Source organism: Seriola dumerili, unplaced genomic scaffold (assembly GCF_002260705.1).
Source record: "Seriola dumerili isolate Sdu_G_001 unplaced genomic scaffold, Sdu_1.0 BDQW01001090.1, whole genome shotgun sequence".
NCBI lineage: Eukaryota > Metazoa > Chordata > Actinopteri > Carangiformes > Carangidae > Seriola > Seriola dumerili.
In genome coordinates, this window is record NW_019175345.1 from 185,697 (window position 1) to 210,574 (window position 24,878).

At 40.0% G+C, this 24,878-nt stretch overlaps 2 protein-coding genes across 2 annotated transcripts; one reads left to right on the top strand and one right to left on the bottom strand.

The window, feature by feature from the left end:
* Positions 1-449: 449 nt before the first annotated feature.
* naaladl1 (N-acetylated alpha-linked acidic dipeptidase like 1) lies at positions 450-9,689 on the bottom strand. The gene is made up of 19 exons (XM_022766962.1): positions 9,321-9,689; positions 8,882-9,054; positions 8,449-8,570; positions 7,070-7,189; positions 6,173-6,365; positions 5,858-5,951; positions 5,656-5,760; positions 4,923-5,008; positions 4,708-4,827; positions 4,539-4,624; positions 4,122-4,185; positions 3,823-3,890; positions 3,650-3,741; positions 3,091-3,184; positions 2,673-2,754; positions 2,247-2,420; positions 2,035-2,122; positions 1,822-1,914; positions 450-992 (listed from the first exon to the last, which is right to left on the bottom strand). The coding sequence occupies exons 1-19, from the start codon at positions 9,518-9,520 to the stop codon at positions 815-817; spliced, it is 2,232 nt and encodes a 743-aa protein (XP_022622683.1). The 5' UTR covers positions 9,521-9,689; the 3' UTR covers positions 450-814.
* A 3,275-nt stretch (positions 9,690-12,964) lies between these two features.
* On the top strand, positions 12,965-21,625 carry LOC111237740 (endoplasmic reticulum aminopeptidase 1-like). Its single transcript, XM_022766950.1, is given in 20 exon segments — positions 12,965-13,037; positions 13,517-14,037; positions 14,450-14,588; positions 14,697-14,712; positions 14,715-14,830; positions 14,998-15,118; positions 15,632-15,786; positions 15,941-16,054; positions 16,329-16,460; positions 16,714-16,845; positions 17,132-17,215; positions 17,364-17,521; positions 17,970-18,049; positions 18,188-18,371; positions 18,623-18,779; positions 18,935-19,119; positions 19,217-19,378; positions 19,471-19,611; positions 19,883-19,964; positions 20,399-21,625. Coding segments are annotated over 19 exon segments (2,820 nt in total). The 5' UTR covers positions 12,965-13,037; positions 13,517-13,546; the 3' UTR covers positions 20,570-21,625.
* Positions 21,626-24,878: the final 3,253 nt, after the last annotated feature.

The window sequence follows — 24,878 nt, forward strand, 5'->3', positions numbered from 1 at the left end:
GCACCATTTCTTATAATTTCCCTGCAGTGTCTGTCTGCTTTCCTCATTCCCAGACAGTCGAGTGGATCAGGGCTACCACTGTTTCTTGTTCCTGTCAGATGAAATGGTCTTGACACGCATCAACTGTCTCTTCAAAAAAAAACAGCAAGTCATCCTCCCTCATTGATCTTTCGAACAGAAATGTTCTGTTTGATTTAAGAATTAAAAAAATACCACCATATGTCAAAAACATATAAATATTAACTATACAGAAGATCTTTGCACAAAAAAAAGGAAAAGTTTCTGGAAATATTCCATTGCTACTTTAAATTTATATAGAAAAAACAATAAAATAATGTCTTTTACTGTGTGATACTTGACTGAGGTGAATATTTATGTCAATCAGATCAATAGTGTCCAGAGGCTTCTCTTTGTTAATGGTTTCATGGATCTTGTGCAAAAAGACATTCAGTTTCCCACAGTACAGATCATTAATCTGCAGAAAACAGGTACTTTTAACCTTTGTAAATGAAAGGAAATTTAAACAGTGCGCTTAATAACTACAACTGTATTAACAACAACTGTTATGGCTTTTCTTTATTGCCTGCAAATGAAAAATATTCTTAATATTTCAATATTTCAATCCAGTGGCAAAGACAAAGACATTCGTGTTACTGTTTGGTGATGAGCTGTGTTCATTGATTCCTAAATCACTTCACTTAGTATCATCCATAAATATTCGTATTATGGCCCAGCTGATCAGTGCTCATTAGCTGCAGTTCACTGTCTTTTTTTCTTTCTTTTTTAATCCCTGAGCGAGTGCAGTTCCTCCTCTTCATATGACATCAACCAGTGTGTGGGCAGCGCCCTCGATGGCCTGGCTCAGGACTGACAGGTGGTAATGCACTTTGTCCCAGTCGCTTGACTGACCTGATGACTCAGCGTTGGCATAGGCATCAGCCAGACCTGGGAAGGTTGCCTTGCCAGCACTACTTGAGGCCCAGATAACATGCCTGTGTGACGGGAAAAAGAAATAAGAGTGATATATCAATGATAGGTGACTGAATGGTTAACAGAGATGTGCTCAGACACAATGAAGCAGATGGTCACTGTCACTATCCATTAAATGCCTTAAAGAGAGGAGTATAACAGTCACTGACAGAAAAGATTTTAAAAAGAAACTCAGCCCTTGGAACCCTCAACAATACAGCATGCGGTATTAATAAAAAATAGTTTATTGTGCAGAATTGAAATATTTACAGAAACCAAGAGTCAGCTATGCTAGCAGCTCTGTCAGGCTGTATTTAGGCACAGTGGTTTGAGCTAACGTCAGCATGCTAACATGCTCAGATGATAATATTTTGCAGATATAGTATATAACATGTTCACCATCTTGGTTTGGTGTGTTAGCAGGCTAATATTTGCTCATGAACCTAACACAAAATACAGCTGAGGTTGATGGAAATGTCATTAGTTTTGCATGTGTTTGGATATAAACCACAGTACAACATTTGACCTGAAGTTACGGGATCAGCAAAGTTATTACAGTTAATGGACATGAATGTCTGCATCATTTCATTGCAATCCATCTAATAGTCAAGACATTTCATTCAAAACAACAGTTAGAGGAAAAGTCAAGGCATGAATTTCATGGCAATCCATCCAATAATTCCTAAGTCTGGGTAAAAGCTGTGGACCTCCCACACAACTGTATTTCTCCACCTTTTTGCATAATTTTCCCTGAAGCTGTCAAGCACAGTGCACACAACAAATTACACATGGCAGCTTGACTCTATTTTGCATGCAGCGTGCAGACACGAGACGGGCAAATCCTCCTCTTACCTGTATGCATATTTATCTGGGAAGGCCAGAGGGTCCAGGAAAGCTCGGTCCAGCAGCATGAGCTGGTCATTGATCCTTCTGACCTTCAGCGGTCTGAGAGGAGAGAGATAGAGAGAGAGGTGGTGGTGGCGAGGGGGATTGGCATTCATTTCCATGTAGACAGAAGAGGAGATAAAGTACGTCTGTATAGCCTATGTATGGTTGTGTTCTTACGTTTCATTTGCCAGGTCTGAGGTGCGAATCACCTGGTCCAAATGAGCAGCTGCACTGCGAAAGCTGGCCACTGCGCGCTTCAGTGGTTCTGAAACAACATGAAATGACAGTTAAACATAAATCCCAGATGAAATACTTTCACCTGATATTAGATTTCTATCACTGTGTGTTGTGTACTGCAGTGTTCCCTTGCATCACTGTCTTCTCATTACCCATGGATATATTCATTTTTTTCAGTTGTTGTTGATATAGGGTCACTGCTGTGTTGAGGTAGTCCTCCAGACTCTCAGCGTAATCACTACAGTTTAATGGCAGCACCAGGCTATCAGCCAATCGGATCAGGACGTTTCCTGCTGTCCTGGCGATGGCTTGGTGACTGACGAACCCTGAGAGTTGGAAATGATAGAATTAGATGTTATACAGGACAAGAATTGTTGGGAACATTTTTATTGTCTTTTCAGTTGTCATCAGAAGCTTTTTGTTAAAATACACCAATTATTTTTGAAAGATAGAACATAAAAGAAAGCATAATCTACAGCTCCATGACAGACGTAATTCAAGGACTGGGATTTTTACCACTGACTATGGCTGTACAAGAAAATCCAATATGTGATAACATGAGAGACGGAATTGCTCACCGGGATCAATGAACTTTGAGGCGTAGTCAAAGGTGTCATATGCTGTGTGATACGCAGGGTATATACGAGCATTTGTTTTACTCTGTATGAAGACAAATATCCACATGACAGGAGTTACAAAACCAACTAAATGAGCTCAGGTCAATTCAGAATCAGAATTTTCTCCTCACAGGTGTCTGCTGAAATTAAAAACTTTTCTCAGATGAAAGCTCTCTTTATTTATATATTGCATAAATGAACAGAGCTGGCTGCTCCCGCCTAGCATGGGCCACACATTTAGTCGGAAAAATCAAACTTTATCACAGGTGAAGATCATTTGAAAATACTATTGTTACCATTCAGTGTTTCTACATCCAACATACAACAGTAAAGTCATCAGAACAGAAATCTGTTAAGTCAAAGGCAGTGAGTTTCATACCCTGTCATACGTGTATGTAATGTCCATTGAAGTGATTCCCAGGTAATGGACAAAGGCAGCGTAATCACTCCCTGCACCTGACAGGTATCCCACCCTATCAGAGGAAGACAGAAAACAAGAACCATCATTTTAATGATTTAAAGCACCAATTTAATGATTTATCGACAGACCTGAGATTTAGTTGGGGATACATTCTGTTTACTTCAGTACAAACACATTCATGATGCAAATCTGCTCACAATACGGACAATAAACAATGTACTGTATGGAGGGAAGAACTGGGCTTTACAAAGCCGCAATGATGTTAATTCAAACTGTCATGTCCATCTCATCTCATGCTACTGTTGCTGTTGAGCATGTACGCTCTTTTGCACAATCATACTTCCTTTGTTGGTCATCTGATCAGGATATGATCAGTTAACCAACTAACCCTTTTGTTTCAAATGTCCAATCATGAGCCAGTTCTTCTTTAAAAACCCACTGACTCTATGGGGATTTCTCCCAGGATGCAATGCAAGATGTGGGAGATTTCTAAAAGGTGTTAACTGCAGTTCATTACCTGGGAATGGTTCCATGGACTGGGCTTGTCCTGTTTGAATATCGTACCCAGTTGTCGTACACAGATGTGGAGTCCAGTCCAGGTGCATTCACCTAGAGAACAAACACACTTTAATGTGACAGGGTCCTGGTCAAGTTAAAACACCTGAGTTACATTTTTTTTGAAGACCTAACCTGTTTTGCTGCTGTGAAGATGACGTTCTGTACCGATGGCATCCCTGAAGCTCTGAGGGTGGCATTGGCTGAGGAGTGGAGGATGAATGGGTGTTTCTGATTAACCTCACTATTAACTATTCAATTTCTAAGGCACAAGACTTATGGTCAGTGAACACAACCTACAGCAGCAGGAATTCTTCTTCATCAAATTAACATTTTGTGTCCATCAAGTACGGCTGCTTTTGTCCAAGAGTAGCCAGGAACTGACACCTCTTCAAGGCATTAGCTAGATATTTAGTGCAGATGGAGCGTCTTACCAAAAACAGCTATATCCACATTGATGTAAGCAACGGTGCGTTCGCTCAGCTTGGTGAAGTATTGCTGCAGAAAAGACAAGATCAAGGTCAGATTTAAGCTAAGTATACAAGCAATACTTAAAGCAACATATGCCATTTGCCATTCTACTGACCATTATGGAATAAATGTAGATTTAATGTAACAGTAGCAAAAGCGGAGAGGAGTGATCAACTCAGAAAAATGACCCAGTGATGTATGTTACGCAGGAATATTCATCTAAAGTTTGCTGACATTAGCTAACATTAGCCAACATAAGTTACTTGGTCATGCCAGACCAAGGAAGAAAGTCAAAACTGATATAGCTTTTAAACAAACAGTTATGTACACATTCGCTTGCTTGGTATTATGTCTAATCTTGTGGATTCATTGTAAATCACCTCTGTGTACTCTGCAGACCCAATCAGGCCGAACTCCTCTGCTCCCCAGCTTCCAAAGATAATGGACCTGCGAGGCCTCCATTTGCCTGCCACAGAGAGGAACAGAAATGAGCTTTTCATCCAGCACCATATACAGTAAGATACAATCAGAAACCATCACTCTTCTCACCCTGCTTGACCATCTTTCCCAGCACCCTGCTCAATTCCAGCATGACCGACGTCCCGCTGCTCGGGTCGATGGCACCGTGAACCCAACTGTCCCTGTGGTTCCCATAGATCACATACCTGTCTGTGGAAATAAACACACGGAGCAGCCGCAGATTATTTGCAAGATGAAAACAGATGACATCATATGGCCAATTTGGTTTGAGTCACCAGTCTCACCTGGCTCGACGCTCCCTCTGATAACTCCCATCACATTGGAGGAGTTCTTCACCTCTTCATGGTTAAATATGTCCAGTTTCACATCACTGGAACAGAGGTTCAGCTTCAGAAGTGTGAAGCAACAAGGAGGAGAGACACTGCAATACTGCTGCTTCATCTCCACCAAGATGTATTTAGGAAAATGTAATTTGACTGTCTACTCTCAAAGATGTGAAAGGCCTGATATGCTATTGAAAAGTGAAGAAGAATAGGTGATTGTTTGAAGTGGATGCAGGGTTGCAGCAAAATACTTTATAACTTATAATAATAATAACAATAATACATTTATTTAAATGTACCTTTAAAAACAGAATTTACAAAGTGTTTTGACAATCGAAGCAAAAGGATAAATGGGCAATATAAAAACAGAAAGCCGGACGGTAAGGACAAGCAAAAGCTGTTTTCAGTCAAGAGCTAATATTGAAAGGTCGTCTTGATACGTCTTAGTAACTTGTAAAGTGACAAAGCAGATCATTGGAGACTCATCTTTTCTCTCCACCAGTTCTGTGTTTATTGTTGTATATGGAAGACTTTTGTACTTCCCTCTTGAAATTTAATATGAAGCCACTCCTCGCTGTTGTAACACCATTTCCTCACGAGTCATTTTGATGACCCAGTTGCATTGCTCAATAAAAATAATTACTCCTCCAAATTCAGATTTCAGTGCATCTGGTGTCTGCTGGTTGTTGACTACCTGTTGTTGAAAGCAGATGTAAGTTTGAACCCTGGACCGCCAAAGTTGTAGGTGCACTTGAATGCTCCCTGCCATGCAGCTGGAGCAGCTTTTCCACCCAGCTCACTGAAATGCCCGAAGGAAAAAAAAAAAGTTCGAATTAGTTCATAATCAGCTATTTTGGGCTGTATCAATTACACAAGCTCACAAGTTTGTCTCAGACCAGATTAATTTGTAGGCATCCTCGAATCCAATTGGTTGAATTGGAATAGGAGGGATTCCTGTAATGTCCTCGACTGGAATTCTGTAGGTTTCCTCTGCAAAATAGTGAATCATAAGTAGATCTATGTTTCTGTTTCTGAAGAATTTATGGAAACGTAGAAATGACCTGATTTTATCTTTATGTGTAGCTGTTATAAAAGTCCCCCCTCAGAGACTGGTGGAGCCAAAGTGCAGCAGTAACAGACTAAATACACAATAAAGAAGAAAAACACTACTGTTTTTTATACTGTACATTTTTACAGACATCACTAGTTACCTTTGGCAGCCAGGTAGGGCGTGAGCATGTCTCCATAGCGACTGCTAAAGGATCCTCGCTCCACACCAGAGGGCGGCATGTACCAGGAGTGAGGATACGTCTCATTCACATCTGACATGAGACCGTCGTTGATGTCCAAAGGGTCTGTGTAGACGAGTACACCAATGACACCGTAGGGTGCTGCATTGATGGCCTGGAAGAGACACACATGGCATTTGGTAAACATTTATCTTTTCAGTTAACTCAATGTAACAGATATTCCTACTTGGAAACTTCCCAGTACAACCACTGTTTTACAGATGGCCATTAAACAGTGGCACTGCTTGTGTGACACACACACTTACCCAAACCTTTTAATTTTTGACTTTCAGATTTGTGTTTGTGTTCAGTTTTTTTCAGTATTGACTATCAATTTCATCTGGGTTTTGTTGACTAAATAATGAAAATAATAACAATAATAATAATAATGATGATGCTAATAATAATAATAATAATAATAATAATATGATGTAAGGTAGAATGTGACTCAAACTGTGGATATGAATCATTGTGAGTCATAGCTTTACAAACAGGATCTAATTTTGAATGTTGTTAGTATCTTCAGTTGACATCATCTCAGTTCTCACAATCACAGCGCTGCAAAGACTCAAAACAAGTTTGGTTTAGATTTATTGGACAGTAAACTAGTGACATTATAACATGGTTGTCCTCCAAACCTTTAACTGTCTCAATAAAAAGTGTTGTTAACAGTTATAGGTGTTGACTGTATTGATGAGGACATGCAACACTCAGGAGCATGTGACCGCCACTTTAGGCACAGAAGCTTTGATTCTCCTGAACAGTTTGTACCTATTTTATCTTTATTTTAAAAAAGCACAAACTTGATAAACAGCTTACTTTAGCTGCTCTCCCTGCTCCTCCGTATCTGGTGATAGCAATGGTTCCTCTCAGGTCGGTTGTCTCGTTCAAAAGCTGGTAGTCACTTGGTGTCCCCTGGTTGGCGTAAACCAGTTTCCCCTAAAACCATCAGAAAAGTCAGCACTATGTCAACAGCAGCAATTCAAGAAGCAAGCCAGTAAACTGACAGCAGGACAAGGTGATGTGATCTTTTTATACCACAAACTTAAACAATGGCTAATGGCTTCCTTTTGTGTAGTTTCTTTCCCCATTTTTTTCCCAAAGAAATATATACACTGTATTTTTATCAGATTCTTAAAAACCTCTGACAATTCCTCCCCAAACCATCCCACTGTCTCTGAAAATCCTTTCAATAGACTCTTGTGCTTTTCTGTGATTTTACTATAATGCTGACTAACAAAAGACTCTGTATCTTTATGCTATTCTTTATTACACCCTCAAACTCGCCTCTAATATAAAACAGATAGTAATATTATTTATCAGTCTGCCTTTTCTTAACAGATACACCCTTGTTGTTTTATTAACTCAGTTTACATCATAGCTTGTAATGTTATCAGTGCCTGATAAGACATACAAAAGGTTTTGGCCTTGAAGATGTGATATATCTGTTAGGAAAGTTTTGCGGCACCAGTAAACTACCAGAGAGTGAAATGGCTAAAAATAATCAAACCTAGTTGTTTTTGTTAACACTTAATTCTATCCAATGTCATTATTTATTTGCTTATTGTGTTGAGAGTTTCCTGCTCTTCCTGGCTGATCTTCGATCACATCACCATTACAGTCGAGTACTTGCAAACTCTTGTATTGCCACAGTATATTATTCCTGAGAACCTATAAAGAAGATGAATAACAGATGCAGTAAATGCCCCATATCTCTGACAGAAGGTATGACAAATTAAGAAAGTTTATGACAGATAAGCACAAGGTGTGTGTGCCAGTAAGACAATCATGTGATTTTTATACATTGAGTGAATTATTTCCCAGAAATTATGTGTGCCTTACAAAAACATGAAGCGCCACAAACACTTCTATCTACAATCTATCTTTTTATTTGTCTATTCATCTCCCCTTCAACATACCTAGGGCAAAAACAAAAACTAATATATATTAGTAAATTATTAAATAATATATAGGAAATGAGAAATACCTTTCTGAGCACATCAGATGAGATACGTTTTTGTTTATGGCTACAGTCTAAATTAATCCGATCAAATTAAAGCATAACAACATTTACTAACTAAATGTAATGATCAGTCCCTCCACAGAGCCCTGTAGCGAGGGCTCAGTGATCGTTAATGGAGCTTGAAACAGAGTTTAAGATACAGTACGTGTGTGTATGTAGCTTCTTTTCTTCTTACTTTTGGGTGTCCTTTTGGGGAGTATGCAGCATATGGCTGAACCACATCAGGATCATCTTGGTCCGGAGTATAAGTCTTCTCTTTTTCTCTGGCGGTGTACAGCACAGCATCAGATGGGCTCACTGAAATGAACAACACATGGTGATTGGTCTGCTAGTAAACAAGTGAAACTCACTATGTTTATATGTTTCACCGCAGTAAATCATACAGCAAAACACACAAAGGAAAGCCAACTGACTCGCCATCTTATAATGTAAAGTTTTGGTGTCTACGAACCTGTTAATCTCGAATCTTGAGCTCCTTTAAATGTGTTTTTTTTTTTATTTAGACCAGTGCTTTAAAAATATGCTTAATGACAGATTCTGACAAAAAAAAGAGATGGCGTGAGCATCTCAACTTTCAACCCAACACACTGAATAGCCTGTTGACTCACCTACAGTGACCTTATTGGGGTTCTTGGGGTCAGGGAAGGACAGGTAGACCATGTACTCCTCTCTCCAGGCCTCATCCAGACCAGTTTCGGGGTCCTGCCATCTCTTAAGCATAAACTGCACTGTCTGTTCATCTCCAGCTGTTGTGGCCATATGAGGCACTTTTGTCAACTCCCTGTGGAGAATAATAGAAATAGAAATCTCATAAGAATGCAGATTAGCCTTTTTTAGACTGAGACACTTCACTATGAAAACCAAATAAACCGTCTTAATACGTTTAAATCTTTTTACAATCCACTTTTTTTTCTTACTCAATCAGACAATATTTTTCCTTTTTTGTCTTTGTATTTTCACTTTTTTTTTTTATCACTTGAACAAATGAAATATGATGAGGATGACTGAATGACCCAACATAATTACGTTGATCATTCATCAACTCACCTTAAGTTTTTCTGAATCTGGATGTTGTCCACCTCAGACAGGAAAATCTCAATGAGACTCTCGTCCACGTCCTTCGCCACATCCCTCACCCAGGTTGGTCCTGAGCTGCTGCTTTTGTTGATACCAAAGTGGCCGATTAGGATACCGGAGGTCAGTATGACAGCGCCACACACAATCCCAATCAACACCTGCTTTATCATTCTCTTCCCTGGGATAAGCTTCTCAAGAAAATAGTTCAGCTCCTCTTTGGACCTGAATCTTGTGTCTGACAGTGAGATTTGTCCAAATGTGAGAAAGTTTTAGGCAGTGTCGCTTATAGATCCATTAGGTAAGAGAAAGTGATTGCAACTGATTCCCAAATGATCCCTGCAAAATCAGAGCGGCTGCTGAAGTGACCTCCCATAAGAAGGAGGCATTATCATTGTAAGGTTTACTCATTACTGTTTGCAGATGGGATGGACTTTAACCCTTGTGAAGGGGTGTAAAACCATTTATTTTAAATGTCCAAACTCACGCTGTGAGTGTGCGATAAATAATCGAATTCCAGATGATATTCAGTTGCTTTCAGCTCCACTCATCTATCACTGGAAATGTCCTCCAATCAAAGAAGAAAATATAAAACAAAAAGAGTTTGAATATTGCTGATCATAAACTCTAAAGCTGTCCTACTGCTCTAAAAGATTTCTGTTTAACTCATCCTCACATCCACAAAGTTTCCAATGACACTAAATACTGCATATCACAGTGGTGTTTGTGTCATTCATGCCCTGGTAAAACAAGCCGCTGCCACTCCCCCAGACAGACAAATGAGTGACAAGGAAGTGATGTCCTGACTGATGACCTGCCTTGATGAGAGGAGTGACAGACTGCATTTTCATTTTCTCCCCAAAAGAGCATAGTGACATATAAATGTAAATGCAATGGACTGTGGGCGCTGTTTACATATTATATTAGAATATTGTCACTGTAGAGCAGGTTAAGTCTTTGAAAATTAATTGTTTTAGCCTGTTATTTTTCTGCACCAGATGCTTTGAGAATGGAACAATATATTATAATCATCCAACCCCTTTTTAAGAATTCCCATTTCTCATTCCTGCGCCCTAAAACAGATTGGTGAATTTTTGTAAACATGCAGCACTGTCCTCTAAAGTTAGAAACCAAAGGGAGAACCTTAAAATGGGAAATGTCATCCCAGTTTGCACTATAACAAAGAATAGAGCTCTGATGCTGTGAGGCCATAATATGTAATTTCTTACACCAAAAGTGTTTCAAATTTTAAACTTTATATCCAATTCAAAATCTGGATGAGACCTGTTAGGGGGTACACTACACATCTACTGTAGATTATGGGGTTAGGGCAGTAATTTAAGTAATATAAATTATATAACTTCAGTAGTTTGACGGATGAAAGCAAGCCTTTGACTTTTTTGAACACTCAATAGGTGTTAATGTGGGGAAATCAATTAAAAAGTCTAATGCAATCCCTGCATTCCACATTTTCATTTGTCACTTATGACATTTAATAGATATTTTAATGAAATATACATCCACTGGTACTAGAACAAAGTCAGTGCCCCTTGTGTTACTCTATGGATTCTCTCTGATTTCTAGCTTTTCTTGGGCACAGGAATAACATATGTGACATTTAAGGCTTTTATTATTGCTTTCAAATGAACAAACTGTATGTTTATGAATGTTGTGTGATTATTTATTAGCAACTTGAACTTCATGCACATCCGCTGGATGAATTTTGAACATTTTTTCTGGACTTCATGTTTGCTGCTTTACTCTCTGTGTCCATGAGAATGTGAATACTCATGTTGTGTAAATTTGTCATTTAATAAAAGAGCAGTCGTGAAATCCGTTCCTATCCTGCATCTAAGAGAAGGGTTGGTGTGGGGAAAATAGCAGGAAATGAATAAAAGCCATCCTGGATGGCACAACAGGAAATGGGCCGAGTCTGGCACGTGTGGTGTATTTAAGGCCTGGTTGTGGGTTGCTGGTCGTTGGACTAGTCTTGGGCCAACTGTCAGACCGCACTAAAGCCGGATCTCTCGGCCCAGACACTGGCCAAGTCTTTTCCAGGATAACATGACTAACAGCAGTATAAGAAAATTTAAAATGGGGAACAAACAAACGCAGAAACTTTTCACATATGTGACAATATCGGAAGTCAGGTGAACAGGAAACGGGACTTGCAGGGAAGGGCCCGATCAAAGCGTAGCTAGCTGCCACTACAGGCTGCTCACATACGGGTACTGGGAGGACAGCGCGCCAAAATCAACCATGGCCGCAGTGAAATGAAACCTGGGTCTGTGTACAGTCCGCGGTCAGTAAGTAAAATACTCTGAGAGTATGACACCCGAGCTGTTTTGCTTGACGAAAGTAACTGGCCGGTACCGGAGGTAAGTCCTACAGTGTCGGGGCTTTGAATTTATTTTCTCAGCAAAGTGATTCTGGAAAGGGTTAATTTTGAATGCTTCATGTGAACATGTGTAACTTCTACTGGCCTGAATGTAAAATAGGCATAAACAACCGTTTGTCTATCACAAATTGGATATAAGTATGAGGGAAACCTTGATTGTGTTTTATATTCTAAGCATATATTTATAGTAATTACTGTAAACAAATCAAAAATGTTTTCTATGCATCAAATGTGTTGTACACAGGCAAATATTAACAATGAACAATAAAATTGCAAAGCGTAATTTCTTAACTGAACAAATAACAACACCAACAGCCATATTACCCAAAGACCTTAACCAGGTCCTGTCTCTACCTATCTTACAAACGTTAACGTAGTGCACGTTACTTGCTGGTTATTGGGGAAATAAAGCAGCTCATAGAAGTCTGCGTGCTCTTACTTTGAAAAGCAGAAATGGTGTCGTCAGCAAGTGGCTGAGCGAAACAAGTCCATTTTCGTTCAGACTGGCGGAAAGTTTGTCTCAAAACTAAGTGCCTTTTTTAAAAAAAAAAAAAAAAAAAAAAAATGCAAATCCACAAACGTAGAATTGAGATCCACAAATGTTGGATACAGACTAAGGCATAGACAGTGTATGTTTTTGCAATGATTCTTGAGTTTAGGAGACATATTATTCATTTTGCAGTAGATTCTGGTTTTGGCCAAAGGATTAATAATTGATAGTTTACATTAGTTAAATTCATTTCATGAGCTCAGTAAAATGTATTAATATCCGAGGGACTGGAATCAACATCAGACAGAAAATAAACAGGAAACCAAAATGACCGCGACTCAAAACATTGGCACCATCTAGCGGTGAAATATAATCCCTGCAGACTATAACAACACGGAACTTCCTGTTCACAGAGGATGTTTCCTTCTGTTTCCTGATATTATTTAAAAAATCGCTCCTGCTTCGGTTCCCTTATTAACCACCACTGACTGATACTAATGCAACTCTGCAAAATGTTTAGTCGTGAACTGTAGGTTGGTAAAAAATAAAAACATAAAAGCGGGTCGGAACCTGCCTGTTTAATCTGCAGACATGAAAGGACGTCCTGAAACCAAAGAGAATTTTATTTCCAATTTACAGCCATGTCACCACAGCTTTAACTCTCTCTGGTGTTACAATACTTGCTAACTGAAAATGTAAGGCAGTGGAGGACGTTTCCTGCGGTTCTTCCCAGCATGCAATTCCTCCTTTATCTGTTTCACTTTCACTCTTGCATTTCATTGTGCGCGCAGAAGACGACACGGTAAGTAGAAATACTATGCAATAAATGGCCAATGTTGAGAACTGAAAATTAAGGCCGTCATAACGTCTCACTTTTTGGCATCTTAGATTATGAGTTTTTTTCTATAGGGATTTATTAGGGCCATGAATGAATTGAAATTAGTGTGAGACCGAAAGTATCGTCTTTCCTCACCATCTGTCATGTTTGTGCGTTGTTGTCTTATTCTCTGTGTATTTGCATAGCAGTGGTTTGATTAAGTATGCAGCTATTGCTAAGTTCTTTTAGAAAAATAAGAGAGATATTAAGAAGTTGACACTTACACTTGAGAGATGCTCTCTAGAAATGAAGGTCAGACCTGATTGTTCTCTTAAGAGTTATATGTGTGTTTGGGTCCTTTGGAAATAAAATGTGTGATTTAAATGAAGTTTAACTAGAAATGGACAACAAAACGATAGTATCTCTGGATGTAATCACGCAACTGTATGATATTTGTATTACAGGTGAGGTGATTTCCTGCTTTCACTGTCACCATGTTTGTGGCTCCTCTCCTGCTGCTGCTGTTCGGTCCCTTCGCTCCCTCATCTGGAGCACAGCTGCCAAATGAAGGCCAAGCCAAAGACCCCCCCATAGCTACCAACGGCCAGCCATTCCCCTGGGATCGCATGCGACTTCCCAAAACCGTCTCCCCCATCCACTACGACCTGATCATCCACCCCAACCTGACCACCTTCGACTTCACCGGCGTTGCTCGTATTGAGTTGGATGTGCATGAAGACACCAGCGTCATCATTCTCCATGCCAAGCAGATGCAGATCTCCAATGTGCTGCTCCTGGCACCTGAAGGTGTGAGGCCTCTTCAGGTGTTGGAGAATCCTCGTTTCCATCAGCTCGCCCTGCTGTCAGACTCCGTGCTGACTAAAGGGAGGAAGTATGAAGTTCAGCTGGGGTTTGCTGCCAACTTATCTGACAGCTACCATGGTTTCTACAAAAGCAGCTACCGCACCAGCACTGGGGAAGTCCGGTAAGTGCATAAAACATATTTTTAAAGTGCTGTGTGTTTTTAGTATTTTACCATCATCGAATCATTACTGCATTCATTTTGTTACATTTGAACAAATGCAGTAAATCTAACCCACCGGTGTCAAAATCTGCAGCCTTTACAATGGATATTACAGGGTACAGCTGAGGTGCTGAAGCATTGGGAAGCACCAGGGTTTATGGAACATGTCGTGTTAACATCAATACCAAACACAGAAGATCGTAATCTTGACAACAGTCTCATTAGTTATGTTACAACAACAGATTTGCCAATGATAAATTTATGTTGAAAATGCTACGTATAGCAGCTTTAATTATCCTTTAGTCTTCTAACAGCATGTTATGTTAAACTTTAATGCCAGTTGTATTTCACTATTATTTATTTACATTATTAGGTTCATGGCCTCCACACAGTTTGAGGCGACCTTTGCTCGTGGAGCCTTCCCCTGTTTTGATGAGCCTGCCTTCAAAGCCAACTTCACCATACGGATTACACGAGAGCCACGCCACATAGCCATATCCAACATGCCTAAGGTACACATGACTGCGGCAGCTTCAGCATTACGATTTAATGGCTTTATCTGTAATGGACCCATTGGCCTATCCTGTCTTTTCTTTCACCACACACCTTTTGTTTCTTAGGTTAAAACAGTGGAGTTGCCAGGCGCTTGCTAGAGGATAACTTCGACACCACTGTAAAGATGAGCACTTACCTGGTGGCCTACATTGTGTCTGATTTCCTGTCTGTGAGCAAGACGACTCAGCACGGCGTCAAGGTGAGAAGGACGACAGATGCAGGCCATGCCATCGCTTAGATCTCTCCTTCAGAAACTGTTTATATGGAAATATTTATAACTTTATATTTATCCATTGATAAAACTGCCCGTCCAGTTCCTTTTATATTAATACTGAAGAGTGTGTTCTTTACTGTAATTCCCATCAGATTTCAATCTATGCTGTACCTGAGAAGATTGACCAGACAGCATTTGCACTGGATGCTGCTGTGAAGCTGTTGGACTTCTATGACGACTACTTTGATATTCCTTACCCACTTCCCAAACAGGGTCGGTAGAAATACGTTGTGTTATTACCATGTTATTATACCTGAATATCAGCAGCTGCAGTATTTCCTTTTTAAATCTTATGCTTTTTTGACCTATAAAACGATTTGTGTTGTATTAAACAAAATTATTGTACTGTACTTTAAGAAAAGTATTAGCAGCATAATGCCTTAGGATACGAACAGAGTTTATGTCTGAAGATAACCAATATACATTTTTATCAAGTCCTACTGATTACTGAGAGATCACTTTGACTAGCACATATATGTAAATTTAGATCTAGGCATTTAACAGTGCTAGTGGTCTGTGCCTGAGCCAGATAAAACATTTCTCTGCTCCAATTTGGAATGAACAGAGAAAATCTGATGGCGAGTATAAAATGTAATCAGCACACTGAATGCATTGTGTGTGAATGTAAGTTTCAGATGAGAATTGAAAACACGTGTAATAGTTTTGACCAGCGGGTGAATATCCCATATTTAGTTGTATTTAAGTGTTTGATGTTGTTCGCTGCAGACCTGGCTGCTATCCCTGACTTCCAGTCAGGTGCGATGGAGAACTGGGGGCTGACCACCTACAGAGAGACGGGCCTCCTCTTCGACGCCGACAGGTCTTCAGCTTCAGACAAACTTGGCATCACCAAGGTCATCGCCCATGAGCTTGCACACCAGGTACTTGGCCAATATCTGTTTTGTCCGTTATCCATCAGCATTATATTAGTAAGTTAGTAAGTTACGAGGACGAATTGAGCTACTTTTAATGCTACATAATTACATCATGTCCTTGTACCTAAAGCTGTTCTTACCTGTTCTCCTCCCTGTCCAGTGGTTTGGGAACCTGGTGACGATGGAGTGGTGGAATGACCTGTGGCTCAACGAGGGTTTCGCCAAGTTCATGGAGTATATTTCTCTCGACATCACCTACCCAGAGCTGCATGTGGTGAGAGCACAGTGAACCGGCTTGTATCTTAACTCAGAACATGTGCACTGTACATTATAGCAGACAGGCGACGAGCATACAAACTGCCTTGATCTTCTTAATTTGCCTGTCTGCCATATAGTGCAGTTTATCTTTTTGGTTTCATACTCTCTCCAAGTTAAATTCAGAAATTATTTACTGGCATAACAAGAAAGATAATAAATATAAAAACCTCCTTTTACTTATCTCCTCCCTGCACTCCCACATTTCCTCCCTCCCCTCTCTTTCCTTCCAGGATGACTTCTTCTTGGGGAAATGTTTTGAGGCCATGGAGGTAGACTCCCTCAGCTCCTCCCACCCAGTCTCCACCCCCGTGGAAAACCCCATGCAGATCCAGGAGATGTTCGATGATGTGTCTTATGACAAGGTCAGCTTCATTCTGGATTGAGGGCCATTCATTTGGTGGTGATGCACTTGAATATTTGAACTGTGTAATTGTCTGTGTACTTGATTAAAAGTAAAGTAGACTCATAAAAAAGGTCCATGAATTTGAATGAATCCCCAAAGTTTAATGAAAATTGTACGAAACAAAACATTAAAACACAACAGAAAGTATTTGGATTGTTAAATTTCAGCATGCAACATACAGCGTGTGTTTGGGGTTTTTTTGTTTCTTTTAGGGAGCATGTATTCTGAATATGCTGCGGGACTTCCTGACTCCAGAGGCCTTTGAGATCGGCATCATCCAATACCTGAAACGCTACAGCTACCAAAACACTGTCAACAGCCACCTGTGGGAGAGCCTGACTAATGTGAGTGATGTATGAGCGAGTATGGGTAAACACAGCAATGTTTGGTGTCACATTTACATTAAAGCTTAAAATAACTAACTCACTGTTAACTCAGAGGTTAGAAAATCGTGTTTAAAAACCAAAATCAGTCAGCTTTAATGAATAAGACAGGTCATGTAACAGAATGTGCCTGTTGTTCATTTGGGAGGTTTTGTGTTTGAGAGTGTGTGTTGAATGTGTCTGTTACCGTCAGTATTGGCGCTATTACGATTCTCCACTAAGATTTTGTGCCCCCCCCCCCCAACAGATCTGCGACTCAGATGATCTGGACGAAGGCCGAATGAAACACAAAGAATTCTGCTCCAAACGCCACGTCCCGTCTGGAGCCTCTGTAAGTTTTCATCCTTTTTCGCATCCACTTTCAGCTGAGCACTGAGCAAACAGACTCCAGTAGCACTCTCACGTAGCTGCACCACAAGTCTGTCATCTGTTTCTGATGTGAGATAATTGATTGTGTATCGAACTGTGTGCATACGCAGAAGTGGTACTCTGATGATGAGCTGGACGTCAGGGCCATCATGGACACCTGGACACTGCAGGAGGGCTTCCCGCTGGTCACTGTAGAGGTCAGAGGTCGGGAGGTCAGACTCAGTCAGGAGCGTTACCTGAAGACAGATGACCCCTCCCTCACTGAAGGGTAAAATGTCAGATTAAAAGTGTTATGGTAGATAACTGTACTGTATCAGTCATTGCAGAAGTCGCTATTCATGCATTTGAAGTCAGTTTTAAAGCCACCGTGTCATTCTTTATATGACCTTACGATTATAATTTTCAAATACTACACGGCCTACAAAGACAGAGAGCAGTGACTAATTGTCAGAGCTCTGCAGCCTGGGCAGCAATACAAAGCCAGAATACAGTAACTACACAGTCGGAGTACAGAGTCAAAGGCTGTTTTCACACAAGTTATTCATTTCTGTGGCCTAATACATCATTTTGTATAAGGTAAAATAATTGTCAAAATATCAGTTACTGTGTTACATTTTATTTCTACAATCATTAATATTATTTTAAGTTTGATCTTTTATTGTTAGATTTTTTTTTTTAAAATGTATTTATTTTTAGTCATCATTGTGTGTTGATAGATTCCTGTGGCAGATTCCACTGACGTACATGACCAGCGCCTCCAGCACCATCCACCGCTTCCTGCTTAAAACAAAGACTGGTGAGTGCAATGAGGCTGATTTTTTTATTTTTTATTTTTTATTTTTTTCTAGGCTGCTATATTTATATCCTTTATCCACATGCAGAAAATTTGAATTCTACTTTACTTCAAAGCTTGTATCCATACTCCTCCATACAGACGTGCTTTACCTGCCGGAAGAGGTGGACTGGGTGAAGTTCAATGTGGACATGAGCGGCTACTACATGGTCCACTACGCAGACAACGGGTGGAACTCCATTATCAGACTGCTGCAACACAACCACACGGCCCTGACCAGCAACGATCGTGCCAGCCTCATCCACACCGTCTTCCAGCTGGTCAGGTCTGTTAAGAGATCGGATAAGTTGTGTTTTACCTTCACTGACAGTTACTGTGCAGAACATAAAGCCAAAAATAGGGCAGTATTTCCTGCTGAGCGTGGTTTGTAAATTTTAAACTTCAATGTCGCCACTTTCGTTTTCTTTTTTTTTTTTCTTTTTTTTTTTAAACAGCCAAATTTAAAATTAAATGATAGCCAAAATGGAAAAAAACTGCAGCAGGTATTTAATTTGAAATCTGTCTTGTGTGTTGCAGCATAGGGAAGGTGAGGTTGGACACGGCTCTGGAGCTGTCTCTGTACCTGTCCAGAGAGACTGAGATCATGGCTGTGACTCAGGGCTTTGGAGAGCTCGTACCTCTCTACAAACTGATGGAGAAGAGGGACATGCCGGCTCTGGAGAACCAGATGAAGGTTAGTGAAAGCAGCAGTCGTACCAGTGTGTCTTAAAGTTAAGACTGAACTCTCATGGATGTTAGAGCAAAGTAGTTAATGGGCTCAGATTGCACTTGTCCACAGTTCCTACAGTTTACAGAAGAATTTATACAATGGCCTCTTGTGTTTTTCAGGGCTACATTGTGGATCTGTTCAGGGGGCTGATTGATCGGCAGGAGTGGTCTGACTCCGGATCAGTGTCTGAGCGAGTGCTCAGGAGTTACCTGCTGCTGTTCGCCTGTGTAAGGAACTACACTCCCTGTGTGACCAAAGCCACCCAGCTCTTTAACCAGTGGAAGGCCTCTGATGGCAAAATCAGGTCAGGGCTGCTAAATAGCGCAACAACATAACTAAATATTACCTCTCGTCAGAGCTATAATTTCAATAAAGATTAAATATTTTTTATCTGTTTTTAGCCTCCCTGTCGACATCACAATGGCTGTGTTTGTGATTGGAGCTCGAACACCAGAGGGGTGGAACTTCTTGTTTGAGAAGTACCGCAATTCGATGCAAATGTCTGTCAAGAGCCGCATGAAAACTGCCATGACTGTCACCCCCCTGCAGGACAAGCTCAAGTGGTGTGTATGGACACATGAGTAAAACCTAGTTTAAAAAAGGGAATAGCCATGTCCGCTGCCCTCCCTCTAACCTCTCTCTTTTCTGTCTGCAGGATGATGGAGCAGAGCCTCCGCGGTGATGTGATGAAGACTCAGGACCTCCCAGACGTGGTCGTCTCAGTCAGCAGAAACCCCCATGGCTTCAAACTGGCCTGGGACTTCCTCCGAGCCAACTGGCACACCCTGATCAAGAAGTCAGTCAGACCATCACACAGACACGTTTCAATCTCAATTTAAGATGAATTATGAATGCTCTGTATTTAAAAAATGCACCTGTCTTATGAGATAAAATTACATCATGGGGTTTCTAGCTTTATAAAGCGTCTTTTTTCTTTGTAAATGTAAAGGTTTCAAAACAAAACTCACATGGTTGCCAATGTCTTTCCTTTTTAGATGGAAATGTTAAGAGAGTTGAATATTCTGAACGTTGAATTGCGTCTTTCTGTGTTTGCTTTGATGCTACAGGTTCGACCTCGGCTCCAGCACTATATCATACATGGTGACTGGGGTGACCAACCAGTATTCTACCCGGGAGATGTTAAATGAGGTAAGAGAAACAGATCCACACCCTCTTTATGTAACTGGGTTTCAATCCACTGACTCTTTGGACTTTGTCTTGCATCCTTTTATTTGTTTTCTCTGTCTGTCATGTTTTGTTGCACTGTTATTTGTACAATCTCCTGAAAACACACTCTCAAAAATAAAGAATAAATAAAATATCAGCAGTGGCCTGATTCAAATGGGAATGAGCAGGAGAACAGATCAGTTTGCATATGCTCGGTATGTTCATGTTTAGTACTGGCTGCAAAATAAAATTGCTCATTTTTAGTATGGTTTATGGGAGCAGAATTATTTTTTGTATCTTATATCTTTCTTCTCTATTTCTACTTTCAAGTTTGTTCGGAGGATGAATGTGTACTTTTGGATCTCGTGTCAAATGTGATATGTATATTTAAGTCTTTCTGCTCTGCATGTGCTCAGGTACGAAGCTTCTTCGGCTCCCTGACCGAGGAGACGGGCTCGGAGATGAGGTGTATCCAGCAGACATATGAGACCATTGAGGATAACATCCGCTGGATGGACACCAACCTTCCTCTGCTGCGGGCCTGGCTGGACAAACACAGACACAAAGGGCCTCATGAGGATTTATAGCGCCAGGTGAAGCAAAAAGTCTAATGTGGATAATAATGTTGCTCAAAGCAGAAACTACTACAAGTGTGGACACAAGTCAAAAATTGGATGACTTTATATTTGACGACTAATCAAGAAGATTTGCAACTCAACTTTGACTTGAACGGCAATAACTCCTGACTTCATTTGGATGGTAGATTTTTAACTCAGAGATTTAAAAACATCAACAAGAAGTATCATGCTTTGGAATTTGATGACCCACTTTTTTCACTTCACACTTCTGTAAATTACAGCCTAAAGAAATACTGTCATGTGATCCATAAGAGACACATTCCCTCAGTATGTGAAAGTAGCCTTAAGAAATGCCTTAAAGAACCAGATTATGTGAGAGGTCTGAGTTAGCAACATCATTTTAAAAGGAAAAAAATATTCAGGGGGGGGTTGTTTCCCAATGAAAGTGCTCTCCAAAAGACAGTCTGAGTGTTTCTGCTCACTGCTGTCTGTGTGTATCTGTATATGTTGGTCGGTATTGTGTGTGCTTGTGCATGTGTGTGTGTTTTTGGGGTTAAGTTCAAAGATGGGTGCAGCACTCCCTGTCTAAAGTCTCAGTTTTTATGAAGGTGATTTTCATTCATGCTGCAATATGACTGAAGACAGCAACATAAAGGTGGTACAGTGCTGTTTAGGTAGCAGACCACTTCTTCCCATGAAAAACAAAGACAAACAAAAATAAGATTGGACATGCGCCCTAGAGAAAGAAGCCAAAAGGAGACTTGCTACGTCCAGCCTTCAGTGCTGCAAAAATGTGGGAATACCCACAACAGCTACATCTGACAAAAGGTCAACCTAATGCACTTGTTATATTTTTGTATAGTTCAAGTGTTTTTAAACCATAATTGAGATAAAACAACAGATCAGATCATTTTTGCACAGTTTGAGTTTCCAATATTGGGAACATGAATAACTACTGTAAAATATTTTTTTTTTTTTTTTTTTTGTCCGAATTTACAGCAATTCTGATATTTTCCAAGCAGAATATGTGTTGAATTAAATATTAAAAATGAAAAATTCCCTTAATTTCCGTTTGTATTTCTATTATTGCATTGCATTCTATTATATCCTAACCGTATTTTATTAAACCTGGCAAGATTAGCTGTGGGAGTCATATAGAAGTAACCTCTGGACGTTTTCACATCTGTGATCAGCAGGTCGTATGCTTTTAAGTGGTAAAAGTTAAATTTCCAGATTTGTGGAATGATTTCATACTTTTCGGTTTGTCTGTTTCTATTCAGTCACACAAACACACACATGCACAGACTAACCTATTTGCTCAAACCAAACTTGAGCAGGGGGCCAAACTGCTTTTTTTTAAAATGGAAATTATACAGTTTCTTTTTTTATCTATTAAGGTCACTTGTCAGAAAGAGAGAGAGAGAGAGAGAGAGAGAGACTGCTATCAAGGTGTGTTATAGGAAATGTAGGAGCTCGAGTTTTTGGAGCTTGACATGTAGTACTATCTATATCTCAGCCTTTGCTGTACCACTTTTGACCACTTTTTAAAAAAAAAAAAAAAAATCTGTATCTTGGAAGTCCCCCAACTTTATGGAAGTGCAATATTAAACATTAAGCTGCGCTGTACTCCTTTAAACTTGATCCAGGCTCCATTAGCCTGATCCACAGTGACAGAGCCACTGTGACGGACAGTGAATTAAATCAAAGAAACGACTCTCAAATTTAATCAGAGAAAATTCATTCATTCAAAAATTCATTTTTAACCGTGATTTAGCCAAGTGTATCAAGTTTTTTTTTTTTTTCCCCATAAGTTGGCTTGAGCACTCAACCAATCTCTCATGTGGACTCGCATTCAACATGGCAAATACTCTGCCTCGTTCCTCCTCAGGGTTTTAGTAGGAAGTGCAAAGTGCTTTAGATAACAGTGTCTTCTTCACCTGTTGCTTTGACTCTCTCTACGCTTACGATAACAGAGGAGCCTCAAGATTTTAGTGCTCTTCACTTTCAGTCGGTTTTAATCTTTCTCATCAATCTCTAGAAGTTTAGTAGTTTTTGTTAGTTTCTACGGTAATGTACCTCTCAGCTTTGCCAATCTGGAGAAATGTAGCTGTTACTTTAAATCTTCTAATCCTACCATAAATTCCTCTGATGGACCTTTAGCACAAACTAATATAACACACTGTCCAACTGATAAAACGCACATATGTTAATATAGCATATATTTGCACACTTAACACTTGTGTATAAGCTAAGCACAAGCTTAAACACATTGCTGTTATAGGAAATAAAACTTAAGTTTATGACGGTGTTTCAGGGGCTGACATATTTATATACTTACTGTTTATGCTGGGCTTTGTACTCACGCACGCACACACACACACACACACACACGGACGCACACCTATCCCTCACCAGCACACCCACAATAGAAACTGCACTCTGCTCCAGTGAGTTTGCCCTCCCAGTCCCACACCTGAGGAGAGCCATCTCTGGACCGAAGGTAAGAGCCTGAAGCTGCTCTCTCTCCCTCTGCTTCCTGTTTATGAAGCTGACTGCTCAATTGCTGAGAACTTTTCATTTGAATTTAATCTCAGTGTAAAGTGTAGAGCTGTTTATTTGTTTAGTCTGTATTTACAGACCTGGCTCCTGTTCCAGTGTGCTCGCTGTTCATGTGTTATGAATTCTGACCTCACCTAAGTCTCGTGTGATTTTCATAGTCTTTTTATTTGCTTGCTTTTGTTTAATGATCTGTTCAACATATAAAAAGTGGTAATGTTAGATCACCTCTAAGTATCTATAGATCTTTTGTTTCCCTGTTATTACAGACTCAGCATCATGTTGAGGACTCGATCCAGGTGGAAAAAAAAATAGTTCAGTCAATTTGATCAAAATGTGTCTCTTTCTTTATGGAGCTGATGTTATAAAATTGTTAACTGTTCATTAATTTGAAAATTTGATCAAAACCTGTTATAAACTCTCACAGCCACTTAGTTCCTCATAATTTCACTCTCACAAGACAGGAAATGAAGCAACAGTTTACCAGCAGTAACGACTTTAGTGACATGTCACTATTGGTCGATGCTACCTGAGGCAAACCCACTTAAATTTAGTCTTTAGACCCGTAGGGACACACAAGAGGTGTGTCTGGAGCATGTTTTGAGGTGGAGGTGGAAGCTGTTCAACCTTTGATGACATGAGCAGTGATAAACTTGTGATTCAAAGGTGTTGTTCAGTCTGTTATAGTCTCTGTCCACTAATAGCATGTGACAGCATGAGGAGACTATATGCCACAGGTTGTCGACCTGATCGGCAAAATTTTGTTGCTGTCCTGTGAAAACAATGCATCTAGAAAACTACAGCTTTTTAATGACCTTAGAAGCGCTCTCTTCATTTGACGGTGCATTTTTCACGTGGTCTGTGTATCTGGAGAGACTGGCACATCTTTTTAATTTATCTGAAAAATTCAAAAATCAGAGAGATACTGTACATGGTTTTCACTGGATAACAAGTTATAAACTTATAAATGTTCAAGAAAATAAAGCACAAAGGAAATGATGGGTGCATTTACACATATATCTACATATTGCATCTTAAAACTGTGTTAATTTTACTTAACTTTTTGGAGCATTTTTGCAATTAATGCGATCGGGACAGTGAGAGAGCCAGGAAAGTTGGCGGAGAGAAACAGAGGGTATGACATGCAGCAAAGGGCCTGGGGTGGATTTGAATCCAGACCACTGCGGTAAGGTCTGAGCCCAGATGGCATGCACACTGCCAGGTGAGCCACTGGGGTGCTTTAAATCTATGTTAATTTTAACGTAAGACACAAAAAATTTAAATTTTCAGTTGAACAGTTTCTAATATCTTAGTGTTAACAGTTATGGTGGTATATAATGTGGATATAATGCTGTTTATACTGGGTTGTTGCTGCAGTTCAGTCAAGTGTGATGATCCAGAAAACGCCTATTTAGATTTTGATGAGATCGTGTGATGATACATTTCATCACTGTGTTCCAGCAGTTTAAAAAGTGAGTATATAAGCTTCAGACATTTTAACGTGTGAGAAAATACACATCTCATCTCTTTGAGCTACAGCTGTCAGGTCAGTGTGGTTTTCAAACTGTGGGGATTTATTTGCAACTTGAAATTTTGTCTTTTTATTCTTTGAAAATCCTGAAGAGAGTCTTGTACTAAATTAAGTTTAGACCACATGCTGCGCTGTGTCAGGCTTTGATGTTGATGCCTCTGACCTCTTCATACACTGTTACCTCAACATTCCCGTTGATCACCAGCCAGGTTTACAAGCGCGCTGGAACAA

Bases quoted from the DNA above. Each gene is read 5' to 3' on its own strand.
- naaladl1 (XM_022766962.1), bottom strand. From the start codon at position 9,520: ATGATAAAGCAGGTGTTGATTGGGATTGTGTGTGGCGCTGTCATACTG. The intron at 5,761-5,857 runs GTCTGAGACAAA...CGGGCATTTCAG, and splicing joins GATGCCTACAAATTAATCTG to TGAGCTGGGTGGAAAAGCTG. The intron at 4,625-4,707 runs GTGAGAAGAGTG...TCTCTGTGGCAG, and splicing joins GGGAAAGATGGTCAAGCAGG to GCAAATGGAGGCCTCGCAGG.